Consider the following 22,484-nt stretch of genomic DNA (forward strand, 5'->3'; position numbering starts at 1 on the left):
CGAATGCCTCTGTGTGTTACTTCCGGGTTAGCATTGACCACAATGCATTTCGCTTAACGAGCGTCCTCAGGCAGTCTATGCTGGCCCTGTCAGTCACATCTTAAGTATCGCTATCTCTATTATGATTGGCCGGTGTTTAATTTTGCTTTTGTAGCGCCATTCATTTATTTTTATTGACATTAAGTGCCGATCTGTATATTTAACAAGATGGTATCGATTTATTACGTGACCCTTTTATTTTATGTGTATTTGACATTTGCTGCAAATCGCCCGGGTATATTCCTATTCCCCGCATTATACAAACAGCAATTCACATCCAATAATTCTTAAAAACACATAATGTATTTCCCACAATTATAAAACTATTTATATCTACTATTAAATCTTTATTAATAAAACATTATAAATTAAAATTGAAATTAGACATTATAAAATAAAAAAATATATATCTTTAATTGACGCCATCTAGTGGTCATCTAATTTTTCCTACATTCTTTTTAGTGTAATTCGGGACTATAACTCCATCTAGTGGCCATATATAGGAACAATTATTTTTTATTTTATCATTCTTTATGGACATAGATATTAATTTATAGGGACATATGCGTATTAAAAAGGTACAGTGTACATTATAAATTTTTTTAAAATAATATTATCTATATAAAAATCCATAATTTGTATTAAAAAATATATATATAAAATGGATATATAAAATATAAATATGAGATATATTATCTAAAGGCAAGGGATATATTCAATTAAATTCCTAAAAATTATTTAAAAAGCAATTAAGGTCTATGTCTGCATTTAACCCCATGGGTTTTAATGTTTTTAGTCTATGGATCCATGCGGTTTCGTTCTGCGATATCATTTTTCGCATATCTGAGCCTCTCCAATGACTGAATATTTTGTCAATTCCACAGAACCAAAGGAGGGAGGGATCTTGGTTGTGGAAAATTCTGAAGTGATTGGACAGGCTGTGCTTTTTGAAGCCTTTCTTTATGTTATCGACATGTTCTCCTATCCTAATTGCTAAAGTGCGGGTCGTGCGTCCGATGTATTTTAATCCGCAAGGGCAAGTACACATGTATGTAACAAATCTAGTATCGCAGGTGATGAATTTTTTAATCTCAAATTCCCGATTATCCGCGGAGAAGAACTTGTGTTCAATCCTTTTCTTAAATCTGCTTGTCCTGCATGCTTTACATCTTCTGCACCTATAGAAGCCATTTTTTGCAAAAAACATTTGTGTTTTTTTTTGGTGGGTCTGGAACATTTTTTGATAGGATATTCCGTAGTCCCGGGGCTCTTTTATAAATAAATTTTGGATTCTTTGGGAGGAGTGTTTTTAAAGTGTCATCCCTTAATAGGATGTGCCAATTTTTCTTTATGCATTTTTCAACCTCTTTGTATTGGGTGTTGAATCCCGTAATAAAAGCTAGTTCAAAGTTTGGGTTTTCTTTCTTCTTTTTCTTCTTATTCTTTAGGAGGTCTTCTCTCTTCAATTCGGATATTTTCTTTTGTGTGATTCTCAGGTCTTTCTCTTTGTATCCCTTTTCTCTGAATCTTTCTATTAATTTATCTGTCTGTGTATTGTAGTCTTTTAAATCTGTACAATTCCTTCTAATTCGGGTGAATTGCCCTTTTGGTATCGCTTGTATCCAAGCCGGGTGATGGCAACTCCTCTTAGAGATGTAGCCATTAGTATCCACCTTTTTAAAGAAGGTTCTGGTGTTTAAAGTGCCGTTGTGCTTAAAGATCTCCAAGTCGAGAAATTGCACTGTATTTTTGTCCATATTACCTGTAAATTTGATCTGATATTTGTTTTTATTCATTTTCTTGAAGAAATGTTCCAGGGATTCTTGCGATCCTTCCCACACAACCAAGATATCATCAAGATATCGGCGGTAATACTTCAGTTGTTGTGGAAGTTTTGAGTAGATATCCTCCTCTTCCCATTTGGCTAAAAATATATTTGCTACGCTGGGAGCATAACGTGCTCCCATAGCTACACCCTTTATTTGGTTATAGTACTCATTCTTATACCAAAAATGATGATTTGACATAGCCATATTCAGGCCTTCCAATAGGAAATCTCTTTGTGGTTCCTTTAAATTGGTGTATTTTTCTAAGGCCCATTTGATAGCCCTTGATGCATCCTTCTGTCTGATGTTCGTATATAATGATTCCACATATATATTTATATTTTATATATCCATTTTATATATATATTTTTTAATACAAATTATGGATTTTTATATAGATAATATTATTTTAAAAAAATTTATAATGTACACTGTACCTTTTTAATACGCATATGTCCCTATAAATTAATATCTATGTCCATAAGAATGATAAAATAAAAAATAATTGTTCCTATATATGGCCACTAGATGGAGTTATAGTCCCGAATTACACTAAAAAGAATGTAGGAAAAATTAGATGACCACTAGATGGCGTCAATTAAAGATATATATTTTTTTATTTTATAATGTCTAATTTCAATTTTAATTTATAATGTTTTATTAATAAAGATTTAATAGTAGATATAAATAGTTTTATAACTGTGGGAAATACATTATGTGTTTTTAAGAATTATTGGATGTGAATTGCTGTTTGTATAATGCGGGGAATAGGAATATACCCGGGCGATTTGCAGCAAATGTCAAATACACATAAAATAAAAGGGTCACGTAATAAATCGATACCATCTTGTTAAATATACAGATCGGCACTTAATGTCAATAAAAATAAATGAATGGCGCTACAAAAGCAAAATTAAACACCGGCCAATCATAATAGAGATAGCGATACTTAAGATGTGACTGACAGGGCCAGCATAGACTGCCTGAGGACGCTCGTTAAGCGAAATGCATTGTGGTCAATGCTAACCCGGAAGTAACACACAGAGGCATTCGGAACAGAGGCTGGGATACACATCCACCGCTGCAATACAAAGAAAGGGGGAAAGGAGATACAGGGTGCTGCAGATCCCCGGAGAATATCTTCCTAAGACCCAAAAAAACGATTTTGTACTGCCGAATTGCCCAGTGCCAGGAGGGCACAACAAATAGTAAGAGGCTAATTGTCACCTTATAGTGTATGTTTTTTGGAGAATAAAACAGTATTTCACTATTGGAGGCTATTTGTTCTTCTATATCTTTATGTGTATGGGGGGACTACATGGTCCAACTCGAGTAATATAGGAGCCAGAGATCCAAGCAATCGAGGAGAGGTCTGATCCACCCAATAAAGGGATCACAGGCGTTGGGGGTCCTTGTGACCTGCTGCTAGCTGGTAAGAGGCCACGGTTGTCACATCCCAGCACCTGGAGCACTGTGAATGGATTAATAAGAATTCACCAAGCACAATTTTGATTGCATGCTATTGCTTGGACTTTTAAACACTACTTGGAGCACATTTATATATTTATACTTTTTTATATATTCTTATGTGATTTTTTTATATATCCTTATGTGATTTTTGTATGGAATTCTTTATATATTTATTTATTGGTTCACTGATCCACACCTTTGTGGATTAATTTACTTTGAGAAGCACAAGCACTTCTTAATTGACGGTTGTCACATCCCAGCACCTGGAGCACTGTGAAGGGATTAATAAGAATCCACCAAGCACAATTTTGATTGCATGCTATTGCCTGGACTTTTAAACACTACTTGGAGCACATTTATATATTTATATTTTTATATATTCTTATGTGATTTTTGTATGGAATTCTTTATATATCTATTTATTGGTTCACTGATCCACACCTTTGTGGATTAATTTACTTTGAGAAGCACAAACACTTCTGAATTGAAATTGCACTGGTATGCACTTTTCTTTGCTAATTGCACCAATAGTAGATCATATATATATTTGTAGCAATTTTTAATCACATATATTACACTTTAAATCACCTATTAATTTTTATAAATGGTGAATACCAGCCTTATTTCAGAACCAACAAGGGTGTACATATTGCGGGCCACAGCCACCACCTGCCTGTCAGCCGGGTCCTTAAAGGCCAGGGACCCTTCAACTGGAATCATGGTTGCCTTGTTTAATCTGGAAACCGGAGGGTCCACCACCGGTGGAACAGTCCACTTCCTAAAAAGGGACTCCTTATAGGGGTATCGCCTAGCAAAGCGCTTAGGGACACCTAGGGGATGCTTTGGTCGCCCCCCCCCCCCGTCTTTAGTGACAATTCTGTCAAAATAGGAATGGAAAGGTTATACCTTTGCCATCCTGGATGGCTTGTGAGTGCCAAAGGGCACCTGTGGCGCTGTCGGAGCTTCATCTGCATCCTCCATCTTTAAGGTCTCACGCACAGATACAATAAGTCCGTCCCCCAGTGCCTTTTCATGCGCTGTTGCAGAAGTGGAGGAATCCTCACATGTGAGGATTCAGGGTGAGTGGTCGCAGACCCATGCAGGGTGACCCACATCCACGGGGGCCGAATCAGATTCAGGATCTGAGGGGACAGATCAAGCAGGGGAAGGCGGGGGGGGGGGCGCTTTTTTGCCAGCCCATCACCCAAAAGCCAACTCCACCCGGCACACAAAGGACTCCAGGACCGCCGTCAGTGCATCAATGGATGGTTGGGACCCGAAGGGCCCTGCGGCCTCAGTCACCAGGGGGACCCCACAAAAAAGTAGGACACCCCCACCACTCTGGCAGCACACCCAGTTGCCAGTCACAGAGCCCAAATTAATCCTCAGCAGAGAGGGAGAGGACCCCCCCAGACTCACTACCCCGCAGAAACCAGGTGCCACAGCAACCAGGAGAATCCGCACTGCGCATACAACGATCAGAAAAGGAAAGGATCCAGGAGTCATCAGCACCAGGGGATGATGAGGGGCTCCCACCGACAAAATTTCTGCCCATAGGGCTCCATAGGGTAGAGGGGGGACAGCTACTCACCATAACAGTAACAAGGCGGGCACCGCTCCAGACAGAACCCATCGCTATCAAAACGGGGGGCTGTCGGCCAGGAGTAATGCTGTGACACAGGCAGAGACCCAGTCGTATGCGACCTCGCGAGGCGTTTAACTCGCAGGTTAGCCTCCGTCCGATAGGGCTATGTCGTGGCTAACCTAACGCGCAGCTGAGGTCTGCGCGCGCATGCTGGCAAGACTGGGGTGACCACTGGATCTAGATTATCCAGCCCATCGCCCAGTCCGGCAGTAGATTGTAGATCTCACAGGAAAAGCAGGAGAAAAAAAAATCTATCTAAAAGAAGAAATTTTGCCAGGACCAGAGATCCCAGCAAGGAACCAGGTCCTTACTCCTGACTAGGCAGAAGAAAACCTACCTAAAAAGTACCTACAGCAGAGAGAGGGAGTATACCAAATGGGGCTGCCCATAGGCGTAGCCAGACTTTTTTTCTGCCTAGTGTCCTACTCCTGTAGGGGGCAGTATAACCCAAAGGTTAAGAATATCAGGAGCTGTGTCCATCAATAAACGAAAGAGAAACATGTTCTTTACTTCTTATCTCAGCTTCATAAACTGGCACACCTGAGAGATCAGTTGTGATCATCAGGATCTCAGCTTTTGCCCCTGTTCACATCCGCACAATTTGACATGCAATTTGACAGGTCAAGTCCAATCGCAGACTGTTGCCGGCAACAGGAGCGTCCCAATCTATGCAACGCCAAATTTGTGGGACTGCGCCGATTTCCAAAATAAGTTTCTGCACTACTTCTGGCGACTTCGGGGGGCGACTTCAATAGACATTTGTGCATGAACCTACACAGATGTCTTTTAAGCCGCTCCTGAATTTGGACTGAAATGCGGCTTTGAAATCGTGTGAGTTCAGGTGAAGTCAAATGATTTCAAAAGCCGTGTTCAATAAGAATGAGGCCTTACTCTGTTTCATAAACGGACACCTAAGTCACAGGGAAGAAACATAGGCAGGGGATGCAGGTGAAAAAAATGGGAAATTGGCAGACATAGAAAGAAACAGATTGGGGCAGACAAAATGAATTAGAGAGTGAGAAGAGAGACAAAAAGCAGGAAGGAATGCATAGAATAACTCAGGTAGGAAAGAGGTAAGGGGAATACGAGGGAAACAGGCACAGGGTACACAGGGCTGAAAGTACAAGTGACACAGACGAAATTAAGGAAGGATCACAGGAAAACACAGGGAAGAAGAACAAAGGGGCACATAAGCAATACAAAGAATCACATAAAACAATAAATAGAAACAGGGGGTCTGACTACTAGAGTGTGGATGCGCTGCTCGATCACGGAGCAATCCCCACACTAGCCTTTAAAACAGCACCACTTCTGGTATTGGCCGGAAGCCGGCAGCTGCAACCAGAGGGAAAAACCTGGCACTGCAGTCTGAAACAGGCAAGTGTGACATTTATTTTGGCCCAGATCCACATAATAAATATATAAAAGCAGCATGTGGCCCTTGAATCCCTGCCTAGGGAGGTGGGGTATATGTTGGTAGTATACTATACCTGAGAACAGTAACCTGAATCCTTTGTTGTATCTGAGATAGTGACAATCTGTTCCTTTGTGATTTCTGATAATAAAAACACATTGAAATCAATATTGAACTGTTAATAATGGCTATACAATAAAGTCTTCACAATAAGGTGGATTTAAAATATACTTAAAATAATACATTAATATCACAAAAGGTAGGTAGTTAATTTATACAGGTAGTTCATGTATACAAAAATAATAGATGTTTACTAATGATATGCATGTAAGTAAAGTCATTGTTCAAAATAAAATGAATAAAAATACAGAGCCTTCACCATCTGCTTGTCATTACTAAGCACTGCACCTCAGGTCTCCGAAGAGCACACCTGCTCTTATCAGGGAGCTCCCAAATAGACTGCTGGGTATTTCTCATTGCTCATGAACTGAGAAAAAGGTCTGTCTGATTCTAGCTTTGATCTTAAGCTGTCCATACACTGATAGAAATTAGTTTAAAATTTTTAGTTTTAAGATAATTTCCTAATCATTCATTGGATCAAATCGACGCACATGTTTGACCAAAGTGACAAGAAAATTTGAAGGAGCAGGATGGACATTTTTTTTTCTCAGCTTGCCTTTGCTTATCCTGAAAACTGGCCTGTAATCTATGACATTGCCAGTTTCTACTCTCTTTACCTGACTAGAACCTGGACCCTCTTTTAGGATTGGCTTATTTGTGCTTCATCTCACTATCAGCCTGCTAGCTCTGCCACTGTCTATAGCAGTGTTTAACCTTTTTTCAGTCAAGGCACCCTTTAAATTTCCGCACAATCTCAAGGCCCCCCATTTCAAAAGTTTAAAAAAGAAACTAAAAATTTTTTACATAACGCAGCAACAACCACACACGTAGGACACCCAATGTTAGAGAAGATTATTCTTGCAAAGCAAACACACCTTTGCACACTGGTACTAATTAGTATTCCAATGTTTCCCTTCTATCTAAGTATCTATCCCTCACTCAGCTAATATGACCCCAGAGTCGATGGAGAAGGGCCGGGAAGGGGCAAACAACGATGCTGTGCAAGTGCCCAACATCCTCCTTATCAAATGATAATGTCACTGGCAGCTGGAGGGATGTAATGGTGCACAATTAAAACTTGTGGCAGGCTTGATCCACCCACTGGCTTGTATACAAGGAATTCTGGGAATTCCTAGGAATTTTGCCAAGGCACCCCTGAAGACACCTGAAGGCACCCTGGTTGAAAAAGACTGGTCTATAGTTTAGTTTGACTATCTTGGGAATTACACCACTCTATCATCTCTACCATTTGTCCTGCCTGTTGTTTGTTCTCCCCCTGGTGACACCAAGGAAAATGTGCAGCAGACCTACATTCAGCAACTGCATTCCAAACATGTGGATGGTTATTTGAGGTCACACATCAAACTCTATGCTGTTTAGAATAAAAATAATGTTACTACTTCCTGCCTCACTCTAATCAGATGTGATGGGCTGTTGTTGCATGGTAAACCTATATGTGATACAATACGTAATTATGCTTACCAACTGTGGCATTTTTTTAAGTTTAGAGGTCAAACACTGATATTGGAGCTGTTATATTTTGTTATACAGCCAAATTATTAATGACTTTTCCCATAACCTATAGTTTTCAGGTCATGTGTAATTTAAACAATAACCTTTTGAGAACCACTATATTGGGTAGTATGAAAAATATGCATGTCTATTGACAGGATGAAAGCTTTTCCAGGTAACTATTAGACAGTTACACACGGGATACACCACCTAGGACATGGATGTACGGCAACATGAAGTGACGCAATACGCAGCACCGGAAGTGACGTTCCAGCGGAGTCAACATCGGTTGAGTGAGGCACTGCTCATTACACGCTGGGTCCGCCACGAAAGCAAAATGCCATTTTACTACCGCTATATATTATATACAAGTTTACACTGTGCATAACGTGAGTGAAATATTTGGAGGCTTTTTATTTTGGTGTTAATAAATTTATGTTAAACGTTAATGCACTATTGTAATGTCCTTTTGTTTCACATATATGGAGTGTCTATAAGTCACTAATGAAGACTGGAGATGGTTGCTGTATATCATTTAACCCTAGAGGGGTTGATGCCTATTTTGCCAAACATGAGAATGTGAGCTAATCATTTTTGGTGAGTTGATACCCTATGGGGGGGGGGGGGGTGTTGTCATGACCCTCAGGTGGTGTGGTGGAGAGAGCTCTAACAAGACCAATTCATCACGGATACACATTTTTTTGGGGTTATACCCTTGACAAAGTCACGTGTCTGTTGTGACGCAACGCGTCGGGAGAAGCCGGGTGACGTCACTTCCGGTCTACGGCCAAGACCGAAAGCATCTGTGGACACCGCATCGGCAGTTTGTTTTGCTGCTTGTTCCTGCTTGCTTACCCTTACTTCAACTGTAAGTGTTTTTATTGCTTGCTTTATTAACGTATTTACCTACTACACTATGAACGCCCCCTCTTGTCATTTTGATGATTGAGTGGCATAGGAATACATCAGGATAAAAGTCCCCTTAAGGAGAGGAATTTCCACTACAGACAACTATTCTATGATCTGAGGAGATATCCGCTGTCCATTCCCAGCTATACTTCGTTGGAAAACCCCCTGACGTCCTTGATGGTGATCTAACACACCAAAAACGCTCTTATGAGTGTTAATGGAGGTGAGCGGCCATTGCACTTAATCTAGGATTAGAGCTCGCAAATAATTGCACTCATATATCACTGGATGAGATTCTTTGTTTTATACACTGGAACACCCTTGAACTCTTTCACCCCATTTTGCATTTATTTATTTATGCACATCTATTTTGTGCACACCATCCAGTGACACATGGACTATTTATGCTGTTAGCATCCTCGCAGTGTTTTTGTATGCTACTTTATTGCATCACTTGCACTTTTATTTATTTGCTGTTCAGTATTGTCACAGTCACTTTTATGTGTTGATTTATTGCATCTTTTGCACTTTTATGATTACTTATTTATCACTTCACTAAGCACCTCAGCAGTTTTCGCTCATTTGCATATTTTTGAATATTTATCACCTATCAGCTATTTAGCTAATTTTATGATCTTCATTGTATATTTCATATTATATATACTGTTTATTCATCATATATTTCTTGTGAACACCTTTCATCCACTTTGTGTTTTGTGGCCTACCATTTTAGAAATTGAGCGCTGATTCCCCCTTTCCTTCACATTTTTTTTAGTTTATTTTTTTGTCTTGATAATTCGAGGACTCACTTTCATAGGAATTAATTCACATATTAGGCTCACTGGGTGATATCATATCACTATTTGTTTGCTTTGGAACGTGCCTATATCGTCTTGGTATAGCGCCACTATTTACAGTGTATGTATGTGTGTTCATTTTTTATACTGTGGTAGATGTGATGATATCTATTCTATTCAAAGTGGCAGCTACATGCACATACTTATTGAGATTACTTCTACTTTGGTGCAGTGGTAGGATCAATAATATAGGTGGGCTTTGATTTCAGATCCTGTGGTTTGACAACTAGCAGACAGTATATTAGGTTAACAATTAGGAACTGGGCTTTGGCTAATCATTAATCATAAACACATCTGTCAGGAGTCAGCAGCTTGGATGACCAGATATATGTAGCTACACCAAGAAACTGGGACCAGACTATATGTAAATACAGTATCTTTAAAGTGAGATTTATTTACAGTGAATGAAAGTTAATCACACACCAGCAAGCAATAAACATAAGAATGAATGGAAATCAAAACTGAATGACAAACTGCAGCAACCTAACAATATATACAAATAAATAAAAAATGAGGAACACAGGTAATAGGGATGCAAGAAAAGGGGGAATCAAGACTTGGTACAGGAACAAGAGCAAAGCAGCAGGCTGCAGGATGCAAGGCTAGTTCAGGAGCCAGATAAAGAGGCATAAGGATCTGGCAGCAAGTTTGGCAACAAAAAAAAACTGGCGCAAGTTGCAAGGTAGAGGTGGGATTTAAGTACCCTGCTAGCAGCTGGGGCCAGGTGGAACCAATTGCAGGAACCTGCTGGCTGCTGGGAGACAACAGCAGGTTACCATTGGCCAGCTTGGCAGAGGACAGCAGGTTACCATTGGCAGGCTTGGCAGAGGACAGCAGGTCACCATCGGCAAGCATAGAGGCAGGATGAACACCATCAGCAAACATAGAGGCAGACTGAACCCCATCAGAAAGCATAGAGGCAGGCTGAACCCCATCGGCTTGCAGCAGCGCAGCAGGCTGAACCCCATCGGTAGGCAGCATGGCAGCAGGCTGGACCCCATCAGCAGGCTGGACACCAACAGCAGGCAGTATGGAGTCAGGAACTGGCTGAGTAATCATTGAGGCAGCAGTGGGTAGTTGCAAGATTGCATGAACAGTAAAAAGTGCACATTTTATAATGGCCTTTATTGTGGTCAGCCTAAGGCACACCTGTGCAATTATCATGCTATCTAAAAATGTCATGAAAAATGGGGGCAAAAACGTGTTGCATTTATAATTTTGTTCAGTGTATACACACACACACACACACACACACACAATGGGTATAGAAAAGAACCTTCCCCCTTTGAAATCACATTCAATCAGGTGTTGCTATTCACCTTCTCAAAAGCACACAAAGCCATTTGACTTTCAACTGTAACCAGCTGTGGTCATTCTGACTAGCCCAGCATGAAAAAATCCTTTCAGTCCCTGGTAGTGCAACTGAAGCAAACAATCAACTATGGGTGGCAAAACACTGTCAAAAGATCTCTGGGATGAAGTTGTGGACATGCACAAGTCAGGAGATGTATACAAAACATTTTCAAAGGCTTTATCAATGTCTAAAAGCACAGTAAAGTCTATTATTAGGCAGTGGGAGGTATTTGTTACAACACAGACTCTCCCTGGATCAGGATGTTGCTCTAAACTGGATACAAATGCCAGGAGGAAACTAGGCAGAGAGGATACCAAAAAGCCTACAGCAACTCTGAAGCAGTTGCAGGAATGTATAACAAAGGGTGGTCATTATGTGCGTGTGACAACAATATCACAAATTCTCCACAAGTGTGGCTTGTAAGAAAAATAGCCACTCATCAAGAAAGGCCACATGTAGTCATGACCAAAACAAAACAAATCTTGAAAATACTGAGGCCACGTGGAAAAATATATTTTGGTCAAATTAGACTAAAATTTAATTATTTGGCCTCAATACCAAATTATATACAGTATCTCACAAAAGTGAGTACACCTCTCACATTTCTGTAAATATTTTATTATATCTTTTAATGTGACAACACTGAAGAAATGACACTTTGCTACAATGTAAAGTAGTAAGTGTACAGCTTGTATAACAGTGTAAATTTGCTGTCCCCTCAAAATAAGTCAACACACAACCATTAATGTCTAAACCGCTGGCAACAAAAGTGAGTACATCCCTAAGTCAAAATGTCCAAATTGGGCCCAAAGTGTCAATATTTTGTGTGGCCACCATTATTTTTCAGCACTGCCTTAACCCTGTTGGGCATGGATTTTAGCAGAGCTTCACAGGTTGCCACTGGAGTCTTCTTCCACTCCGCCATGATGACATCACGGAGCTGGTGGATGTTAGAGACCTTTCGCTCCTCCACTTTCGGTTTGAGGATGCCCCACAGATGCTCAATAGGGTTTAGGTCTGGAGACATGCCTGGCCAGTCCATCACCTTTACCCTCAGCTTCTTTAGCAAGGCAGTGGTTATCTTGGAGATGTGTTTGGAGCCATTATGTTGGAATAATGCCCTGCGGCCCAGACTCCGAATGAACTGTGCCAACAGCACTCATGCAGCCCCAGACCATGAAACTCCCACCACCATGCTTGACTGTAGGCTTGTTGTCTTGGTCTCATCAGATCACAGGACATGGTTCCAGTAATCCATGTCTTTAGTCTGCTTGTCTTTAGCAAACTGTTTGCAGGCTTTCTTGTGCATTATCTTTAGAAGAGGCTTCTTTCTGGGACGACAGCCATGCAGACCAATTTGATGCAGTATGTGGTGTATGGTCTGAGCACTGACAGGCTGACCCCCCCCCCCCCACCCCTTCAAACTCTGCAGCAATGCTGGCAGCACTCATGCGTCTATTTTCCAAAGACAACCTCTGGATATGATGCTGAGCACGTGCACTTAACTTCTTTGGTCGACCATGGCGAGGCCTGTTCTGAGTGGAACCTGTCCTGTTAAACCGCTGTATGGTCTTGGCCAATATGTTGCAGCTCAGTTTCAGGGTCTTAGCAATCTTCTTAAACCCTATGGCCATCTTTATGTAGAGCAGCAATTCTTTTTTTCAGATCCTCAGAGAGTTCTTTGCCATGAGGTGCCATTTTGAACTTCCAGTGACCAGTATGAGAGAGTGAGAGCAATAACACCAAATTTAACACACCTGATCCCCATTTAGACCTAAGACCTTGTAGCACTAACGAGTCAAATGACACCAGGGAGGGAAAATGGCTAATTGGGCCCAATTTGGACATTTTCACTTAGGGGTGTACTCACTTTTGTTGCCAGCGGTTCAGACAAAATTAGCTGTGTGTTGAGTTATTTTGAGGGGACAGCAAATGTACACTGTTATACAAGCTGTACACTCACTACTTTACATTGTAGCAAAGTGTAATTTCTTCAGTGTTGTCATATGAAAAGATATAATAAAATATTTACAAAAATGTGTGGGTTGTACTCACTTTTGTGAGATACTGTATCTGGCGGAAATCCAATACAGCTCACCTTCCAAAGAACACCATTTCTATGATAAAGTATGGAGGTGGTAATATCCTGTTATGGGGGTGTTTCTCTGCAGCAGGGACAGGAAAACTTGTCAGGATAGAAGGAAACATAGATGGGGCAAAATACCGTACAATTCTTGAGGAAAATCTGCTGCCCTCTGCCAGAAAGTTGTCAATAAGAAGGTTTTACTTTCCAGCATGACAATGGCCCAAAGCACAAAGCAAAAATGACCACACAGTGGTTGAAGGAGAAAAAAAGTAAATGTCCTTGCATGGTTTAGTCAGAGCTGAGACTTAAACCCCATTGAAAATCTGTGGAATGACTTGAAAACTGCAGTCCACAAACGGTCATCATTAAATTTAACTGAACTTGAGCAGTTTTGCAAAGAAGAGTGGGCATATATTGCATTCACCTTGCGGATAAGAGCCTGGGACTTCATTGCTTATCGCCTGCGATATATGACCTGTTTAGGTCTATTTGTTTGGTAAGCGCATACTGATGATTACCTGGTGGTGGATTTCAACTTTCCTGCACTATTAAACCTGCTGGTGTAATGTTTATTATATTGTTGCACGTGGACTTTATATCATTCTATTATATTCTCATGGACTTTAAATCATTTGTCTATGGCGTAGCGCTAAACCTCTATTTTTATTGTTATTATTGATTTCTATTCAGGATCAATTTGTGTAAGCTGCTTTGTTATTTATTTATTACAAGTATATTGTTTGTGTTAAGCGCAGCAATATATATTTTATATATTGCATAGTCTAGATGTGCAAAGTTAGTAGAGCCATATCCTAACAGACTAAAGGCTGTAATTAAAGCAAAAGGTGGTGATCCTTTTTCCAACTCAGTAATTTATGTTTTTGAATTTTTAAAAACAATTTCTGACATGTTGCTGTTATATCTTTTACTTGGATGTGATAAGTTGTAAACACAGCTGGATAAAACAAATAACATGTCTGTCTTCATTTCAGGCTGCAAAGCAACAAAATGTGATTATTTTAAAGGGGGGTGAATCTTTTCCATACCCACTGTATATTTACTGTATATATTTATTGTTTTAGCTCCAGACTGGGTTGTGTGAATAAGTTCTATTACAGCATATATCCTGAAGAGACAAATGGGGGGTAGGGAAGGGGAAAAATGATGATGGTAAATAAGGTATAAGGGGGGGATAGGATGAATAAAGTCCTAATATTTTTCTTTTTTTCCTTTTATATATCCTGAAGAAGCGTTTTTTTTTTTTTTTTATTGCGAAATGCATCAATACAGCATGCTGGATGCTGCTTGTAAGCCTCGGTTTCCACTAGTGCGACTTGCGGTGCGACTTGACACATGTCAAGTCGCACAGCAAGTCAAAACCCATTGTTTTCAATGGGGCACGTTTCCACTGCCGCGGCTTCAGTTGCCGCGACCTCAAAAGTAAATCGTGTACTACTTTTGAGCGCGACTTCCCTCTATATATGAGGGACAAGTCTAACTGAAGCCGCGGTTTACTTTTGCTACGAAGTCGTGCTAGAAGTAGCACGACTTCGTAGCCGCACTAGTGGAAACCTAGCCTAACTCATTCTATACCAAGTCTGGCTAATTATGAAACGTTTTATAAATATTGATAATAGTCTTCCTAGAAAGCAAAGGCAGTTTATTCTTTGTATGTAACATAACTATTTTTAGTACAATAGAGTAAACCTATAGTCCTTTGTGACTAAATATAAACTGAGAAATGAATTGTTTTATTAATTATAGCTAAGGAGACAATATTTTAAACTTTTAGTAGTTGAATTTTCATCAAAAATGATTTTAACTATTTAATAACATGTTTATCGAATCATTTAAATAAAGGTGAAAACGTCATTAGGTTTAACTATAATTACATTATATGAATACATTTGGGTATGAATGATACGGTTGATACTCAAAAGGTGTTTTTTATATGATTGTTACTGCATGCTGCATTTAAGGGTTAAAACGAGTTAAGCATGTACAAATCAGAGGGCACTAGTGAGCGCCTTTCTGTGTGTGTGTGTGATGGTCAGCTTTCCATTTAAGTAGATGAGTACTAATCACTGCTACATGAATGTCCCTGGAACACCTCTTTTGAGACAAAACGTTATGTTGGGCAGAGCATAGCAGTGACATCATCACTCACGCCATGAGATGTGGAATGTTTCCATGCAATGTTTATTTGTACAGCTTGCTGTATTATAAAGTTTTGTGAGTACTTTTTTTTTTAAATAAATGCTTAAATCTAAACATTAAACTATGGAGCCCCTTTCTGTATTTTTTCCAACAACATGACTGAGTTGTTAACTATGAAGCTGCTGTTTATAATGTAAGTGTTTGGATTCTGGCTGCTCTTTGGATCACAGATTGAAGCGTTGTGAGACCTTTTGATCTGTGGGGGCCACTAGACTTGGTAAGTAGTTTGATGTGATGGTGGAGTAGCACCTGGAAGATTATTTATTTATTATAAGTCATATGTTTTGAAGCATGGTATTTTGACGTAATTTAAAACACTATATGTTTGTGCGTTTTTTTTTTATGACACTGTATCTGTGATTTCCTATTTATTTATTGTCAATTTCTGATTGTTATTCACGCAGGATTTTTCATAATTTAGAGTTTACAGGTTAATTTAACTTTTCCAAAAATAAATAATAAATGTACATTTTTTTGAAGGTAAAAAAATATGCATTTATTATTTTTGTTAGGAACCTGTAAAGCATTGCACCCGCAATCAGCAGACATTTTGAGGGGAACCCCCATGCCACTTAAACCCCCCCCCCCCGAAATTCTTACGAGACCCTTATAGTCTAGCAGGCAAGGAGGGAGGAGGGGAACGAGTGAGTGCCCCTTCTCCTCCTGAACTATACCAGGCCACACGCCCTCAACATGGGGGGTGCTTCGGGGCGGGGGGGGGGGGCTCTGCTCTGTTGATGGGGACAAGGGCCTCTTTCCCAGAACCCTGGCTGTGGTTGTCTGTGGGCAGAGGGCTTATTGGAATCAAGCTCCCCCCATGTGAATGAGTGTGGGCTAATGGGGCAAAAAAAAGGATCAAAAAGAAATAAAAACACAGAGACAGTTTTGGACAATTCCTGACAGTTCTTAAATAGCTAAGGGGTGGGACCCCCTGGCGACGTCATCAAGAGGCACCACCCCTTGTGACGTCATCGACCGCTGCATGCTGGGTCAATGACGTCACAGGGGGTGGGGAAATCCATTGACTTCGCCAGATGGCTCTGCCCCTTAGCTATTTAAGAACTTTAGACGGCAGTGCTAGCAGACAGCATAAGACTTCGGCGCGAGCAGAGCTTTTATTTTTCTTTTCGGCCATGGTGTCATGATTGATAATGGATCTACATGGGGGACATTGTTTTTTTTTTTTAATAAAGGAATTGTCAAAAACTGTGTCTGTGTTTTTGTTTCTTTTTGATATTTGATGCTTTTTTTTTTGGTGAGTAAGTAGGGGTACAATACAGTACATTCCAGACTTTCAGATTCCGATAAACCCCCTGCCAGGGTTTTGGGGAAGAGGCCCTTGTCCCTATCAGCATGGGGACAAGGTAATTTGGGGTGGGAGGGCAGCACCCCTGCCCTAAAGCACCCCGATGTTGAGGGCATGTGGCCTGGTATGGTTTAGGAGGGGGGGGACACTCGTTCGCCTTCCCTCCTTTCCTTGCTTGCCAGACTGCATGCTCAGATAGGGGTCTGGTATGGATTTGGGGGGGGGAGGGGCACACCATTCTTTTTTAAATTTGGCATGGGGTTTACTTCAAAATCCATATCAGACCTAAGAGTCTTGTATCAATTGGGAGGGGGACCCCACGGCGTTGTTTTGAAAAATTTTGGCGTCACCAGACCCAAATAGGCCTGGCATGGATGGGTAGGGGGGGCCTCCAAGCCCTTTTTTTTTTGCAATGTTTTATTACCTGCAATGTTTTTTTTATCATTCAGCTATCTGTTGGGTACCCCACTGACAGCTGATGAGTCACGAGTTATTAAGGATGTGCCGGCTGGCTTCCCAACCTGTTCCTTAACACACAGTTAATGTTAAAGACACCGTTGGCCAGTGTAACGTTAAAAAACGCTACCCGTGAAAATTCCCTACCCTCGTCACTTCCTGTGCACATACGTCATGGAACAGCTGAGCAGCTTACCACTGCGCATGCTCATAGCTGCGGAGGGTAGGAAATTTTCATGTGGTAGTGTTTTGTAACGTTACACCGCATCAGCTGTTGCCGCGGGTACATGAAATCATCTCCGCTGCAACATTAAATCATCTCTGCTCCTACCCCTGTGACTTCCCTGATCTCGGCTCCAAAATATAAAAGCGGCGGTGGGTCTATGAAAATATAATTCACAGAGATCTTGGCTCCGTGATTTATATTCTCATAGACACGCCGCCGCTTTTACATTTAGGAGCCGAGATCAGGGAAGTCACAGGGGTAGGAGCGGAGGTGATTTAATGTTACAGCGGAGATGATTTAATGTACCCATGGCAACAGCTGATGCGGTGTAACGTTACAAAACACTACCCCGTGAAAACTCCCTACCCTCCGCAGCTATGAGCATGCGCAGTGGTAAGCTGCTCAGCTGTTCCATGACGTATGTGCACAGGAAGTGATGAGGGTAGGGAATTTTCATGGGTAGGGTTTTTTCACGGAACACCGGCTCCAAAGATTTGCATCTGAATGGCAAAACTGAGGGGAAATTCGCACCAAACATGTGTGAACCCAGCCTTATATAAGAAATCTGAATTTTTTTTAAAAGATTTTTTGCCCCTTTGACAGTTAGCACTACAATTGCCCCCTACATCGGTCCGCTGGGCAAAGTCTGTTCGTATGTATTTTTATTTCTCTTGCGCTCTCCCGTGCCCTCTTTATATACAGTACATATACCACATTTCTTTGTATGTCAAACTGCTTTTCTTTATTAGGTCTAACCTTTATTTAAATGTTCCTGCTTTTTGACTACCATTTACAGTGATACCTCGGTTCACGAACGCTTCTGTTCATGAACAACTCGGTTCACGAACAGAAAAGTTCATAAAAATATGCTCCGGTTCACGAACTCCGCTTCGGTTCACGAACAGGACCTGAGGCCATTTTAATGCTATTTCCAAGCTGTCACATGGTCATGACTTCCTGTAGGAAGATCGTGGAGAGAAGAAGAGACACAGAAAGAAGTACTGTGATTACTGTGAAGACACTTTTTGCTTTTTGGTTTGCTTTTTAGCACATACAGTACTGTACAATACTGTACAGTACTTCTGTACAATACTGTACTTACTGTATTGTATTTCACAGCCTCTCACCAGCCTTCCTCCATGCCAGAAGTCATCTTAAGCAAGGTTAGTGTTCTCTCTTTATACATTACTATACTGTACTAATGTGTATTGTAATTTGTTTCATATTTTTGTGCTTCAAAAACCCCCCAAAAAAAAGGTCAGAACGCATTAACCGGATTTACATTGAACCCTATGGGAAAATGTGCCTCGGTTCACAACCAATTCGGTTCGCGACCAGAGTCAGTTCACGAATTAAGTTCATGAACCGAGGTATCACTGTATTCTGCTTTCAACACCTCTCTCAGACTTATGAACCTGCATCCGCCCATTAGACTATTTTGTCATTAATATAGTCTATTTTAGATTTATTCTCTACTATTGGTATATCTCTCTCTCCCTCGCTACCTTCAGCGCCTTTCTCTTCTATATATATCTATTTTTGCCTTTTTGACCTTACTTTGTAGCCTTTTTGCTTCTACATTAGCCATCACAGACACTGGTTCCCTTTTTACTGCTTATTATGTCTATTTGCCCTTTCCTTCTGTCTCTCTGCTCACTTAGTCATTCTCTTCTCCTTCTCTGTAGGCAGTGCTTAAAAACTAGCTGTATAGAAGTTGCTATAGTAACTACTCTGCTGCCAAGTTCAGATGCTCTGGAAAAGCTTGAAGTGGCATAAACTCCCAGACTGTGCAGCAGAATAATGTTATAAGTCAAAGCTGTCCTTTAAACATACACAATACACCATGCTGCTAAGATCATGCGATAAGTATAAAAAGTGACAGAAACTTTCATAGAATCCTATACGCAGCTTTTTCTTTCCAACGCTATCGATCTGGTAATGCTCCTTCTTGAGTGGTCCAAGATAGAGGAACAACGGAGATAAAGATTGCAGGGCAAGAAAGCTAAAATAAAACTTTTACTGCAGCAAGACACCCATCTGTGTCAAAATATACACATTACTTATAAGGTCCAGTTTTAGTCATAAAGTTACTGCTTAGCCACAACTTTTTTGTTTAGCTTTGTATAGACTAGGGATGAGGACAGCATCAGGTGACGGCATCAGGCTCAGAATCAGATGAAACAGACTAAGCAGGGAAAGACGGGGGGTTGCTTCCTCCTAAATCTTTGCTCACACGCCACTTCCACCCAGGATACTAAGGACTGCAGGACCACCTCCATAAGGGGGTCAGTGGGGGAGATGTGACCCTGAGGCTCCATAAGCAAAGTAAGACCTTGCAGTACAAAAAACAATCTTTTGGCACCACTAAAGGATCCACCCAAGGCTCAGGGTACCTATCAGCAGAAAGTGAGATAACAGGGACCTCCAAGGACTCACCCTACCGATCGGAGGAGTGCTGAGAATTCGGACCCAGCATCACCACGGACGCCATCCCTGTTCATATGTCCCAGGCACAGGAACAGGAAACGGAGGAGGAAGAGGAAGAGCAGGAGCTTCAGCATCCTCACAAGGCTTCAATCGTCACAAGCGTCTTCGGCCTAAGGGAAAATGGCCCCTGTGACATCATCGGGCTACACAAACATGGCCGTCAGCTGGAGACCAGCCAGACTAATGAAAAATGGCCGCCATCAGCTACAGATGCTGAAGCACGCTGCCTGGATCTTTCCTGCGCCCTCTGCAATGCTGCACTCTCTGAAAAGGGACCCCCCCAAAGGTAGGACACGCGTTAGGGGTGACTCTGCTGCGCACTTTGTACCGGCCTCTGCACTGGGACCCCCCTGCACTATAACCACACTGCAAACGGTAGGGCATGCACCTAGGGGTCTCCTACACTGGAACCCCTCCAGACTACCAGGGCAGGACATACACTATCCCAGGACCCTTACAGAGTGGGGATAGGGGGGGGGACCCTAGGGGTCTCCGCTGCATCCTGTGCCCTATCACACCCCACCAAACTCCAGGTCCAGACAGGGGGGAAAGGGAGTGGGGGAAGCCCAGCTCACTGAGCAATTTAGGGTGGGAGGAGGGAACCAGCAGGCAGGTCCGACCATCCCTGGAGGTTACCAGCGTCCACCCCAAAAAACTGCCAAAAGGGGAGTGGGGGGACTGTACTTACCCTTCCATGGTGCGGGTAACGCTCCAGACAGAATCCTCGCCACCAAAGTAGGGGAGCTGTCAGCCAAGAGACCGCTGTGATTCAGGCCCACGCCCAGTTGTATGCGACCCTGCGAGATGTTTAAGTCACGGGCCAGCCTCTGTCCGTGAGGCTATGTCGCGGCCGACTCAGTGCATAGCTGCAGTCTGCACACGCTCACTGGCTGGGCTGGGGGGACCACTGGATCTAGATTATCCAGCCCGTCGCCCAGCCCGGCAGTTGATTGTAGATCTCCCAATCTTCTTGGTGATTGACATAGACCATGGCCCTGGCCTTGTCCGAATGAACTCGTACCGGACACCCCTGAAAACAAATTGTCCAATGAGCCAAAGTCTGATTGCTCGGAGCTCCAGTGCATTAATCGGCAGTCTGGACATCTGTGCTCAGGAGGCCTCTCCATCCAGACAGGCTGGCATCCGTGGCAACAACCGTCCAGTACAGGGGAAGAAGGATATTTCCTGTCGAATTGCCGGAGAATTGAGGTATCTCTAGAGACCGTGGATCCTTGTCCCATTTCACCAGAATCTCATGCAGGGATCTTATGTGGAACTGTGCAAACACACCGCCTCAAAGGTGAACACCATCAGGCCCAGCATCCACATGTAAGCCCGGAGGGATGACCGTCTGCTAAACAACATAAGCTGAATTGTCTCCTGTAATGTCTGGAGTTCTTCCAGAGGTAAAAACACTATGGCTGAGGCCGAATCCAGAGTCAGACCCAGATAGTCCAGTTTTTTAGGACAGAACCAAAGCAGACTCCTGAAGGTTCCGCATCCAACCAAACTCCCTCACAGTTTGCAGAGTAATCTCCAGATGTCCATCAGAGAAGTCGGAGACTCCTCTCGCAGAAGAAGATCGCCCAGGTACCCCAGTACCGCGATCCCCCGCTGACTCAAACAATGCCAGCACCGGGGCCTACACTTTTGTGAAGACCCGTGAGCAGAGGCGAGACCAAAGGTCAACGCCACAAACTAATACTGCTCTTCACGCATGGCAAAATGGAGGAAGCCCTGGTGACTGGCACATATTAGAATGTGTGGGTAGGCGTCCTTGATGTCGATAGAAGTGAGAAGAAAACCACTGATGTAGGGATGCCACTACCGTGCGAATGGACTTCATGCGGAAACTTTTGTACCCGCACAAAGCAGTTTAGCGCCATGAGGTCCAGAACTGGACGTACCTTGCCTTCCTTCCTGGGAACTGTAAAGAGGTTTGAGTAAAAACCCCTGAAAAAGTTCCAAAGTCGGGACCGGAACAGTCACCCCTTAAAGTAACAAGTCTTGCACTGCCCTAAAGAGACCCTGTAAGCGATCTGGAGATGAGTGCAGGTTGGAAGGGAAGAACCTTTTCTGAGGATAAGACCCAACTCGATCTTGTAGCCTAACCGAATAACCTTGTGGATCCACTCGTTCTGTACCAGGGAGGTCCATGGAGCCAAAAACCAGGGAAGATGTCCCCCCCACCCCGGATGCAGGTGAGGGCACCCCTTCATGCAAAGGCAGCCTTGTCCACAGGTCTAGAAGAGCCTGTTCATGGCTTGCCAGACCAGGTCCTCTTGGAACCTCCGGTGGTGTCCCAGCCTGTTTATCCCTTGTCTTGAGACCTTGAGGGATGAAAAAAATCTCTCATGAGCCAAGGAGAATGGCCAGGTCTGTGACGGGGCTCCTTGCCCTTGGTAACCGGCGGAAAAAGGGTACTCTTCCCCCCTTGTGAGACACTTAACTATGTCATCCAAGGAAGCTCCAAACAGGTAATCCCCTACAAGGGGAAGATCAGATAAGGCCTTCTTTAGAAGTCTGGTTCGCAGACCACCATTTCAGCCAGATAATACGC

The 22,484-nt window shown here is 42.3% G+C and overlaps 1 protein-coding gene across 1 annotated transcript in view; it reads right to left on the reverse strand.

Annotated features, from left to right (window-relative positions):
* The window catches only part of LOC309569214 (uncharacterized protein), a gene marked incomplete at both ends in the record, with an annotated part of 183,076 nt that overhangs the window by 37,432 nt on the left and 123,160 nt on the right, over positions 1 to 22,484 (reverse strand). Inside the window, one exon of the mRNA XM_082274970.1 lies at positions 6,471 to 6,535. Coding sequence (XP_082131096.1) covers positions 6,471 to 6,535 — 65 coding nt within the window. The remainder of the gene's footprint in view (positions 1 to 6,470; positions 6,536 to 22,484) is intronic.

The sequence above is a fragment of the Pelophylax lessonae genome (assembly GCF_965119305.1).
Source record: "Pelophylax lessonae genome assembly, chromosome: 13".
Taxonomy (NCBI): Eukaryota; Metazoa; Chordata; class Amphibia; order Anura; family Ranidae; genus Pelophylax; species Pelophylax lessonae.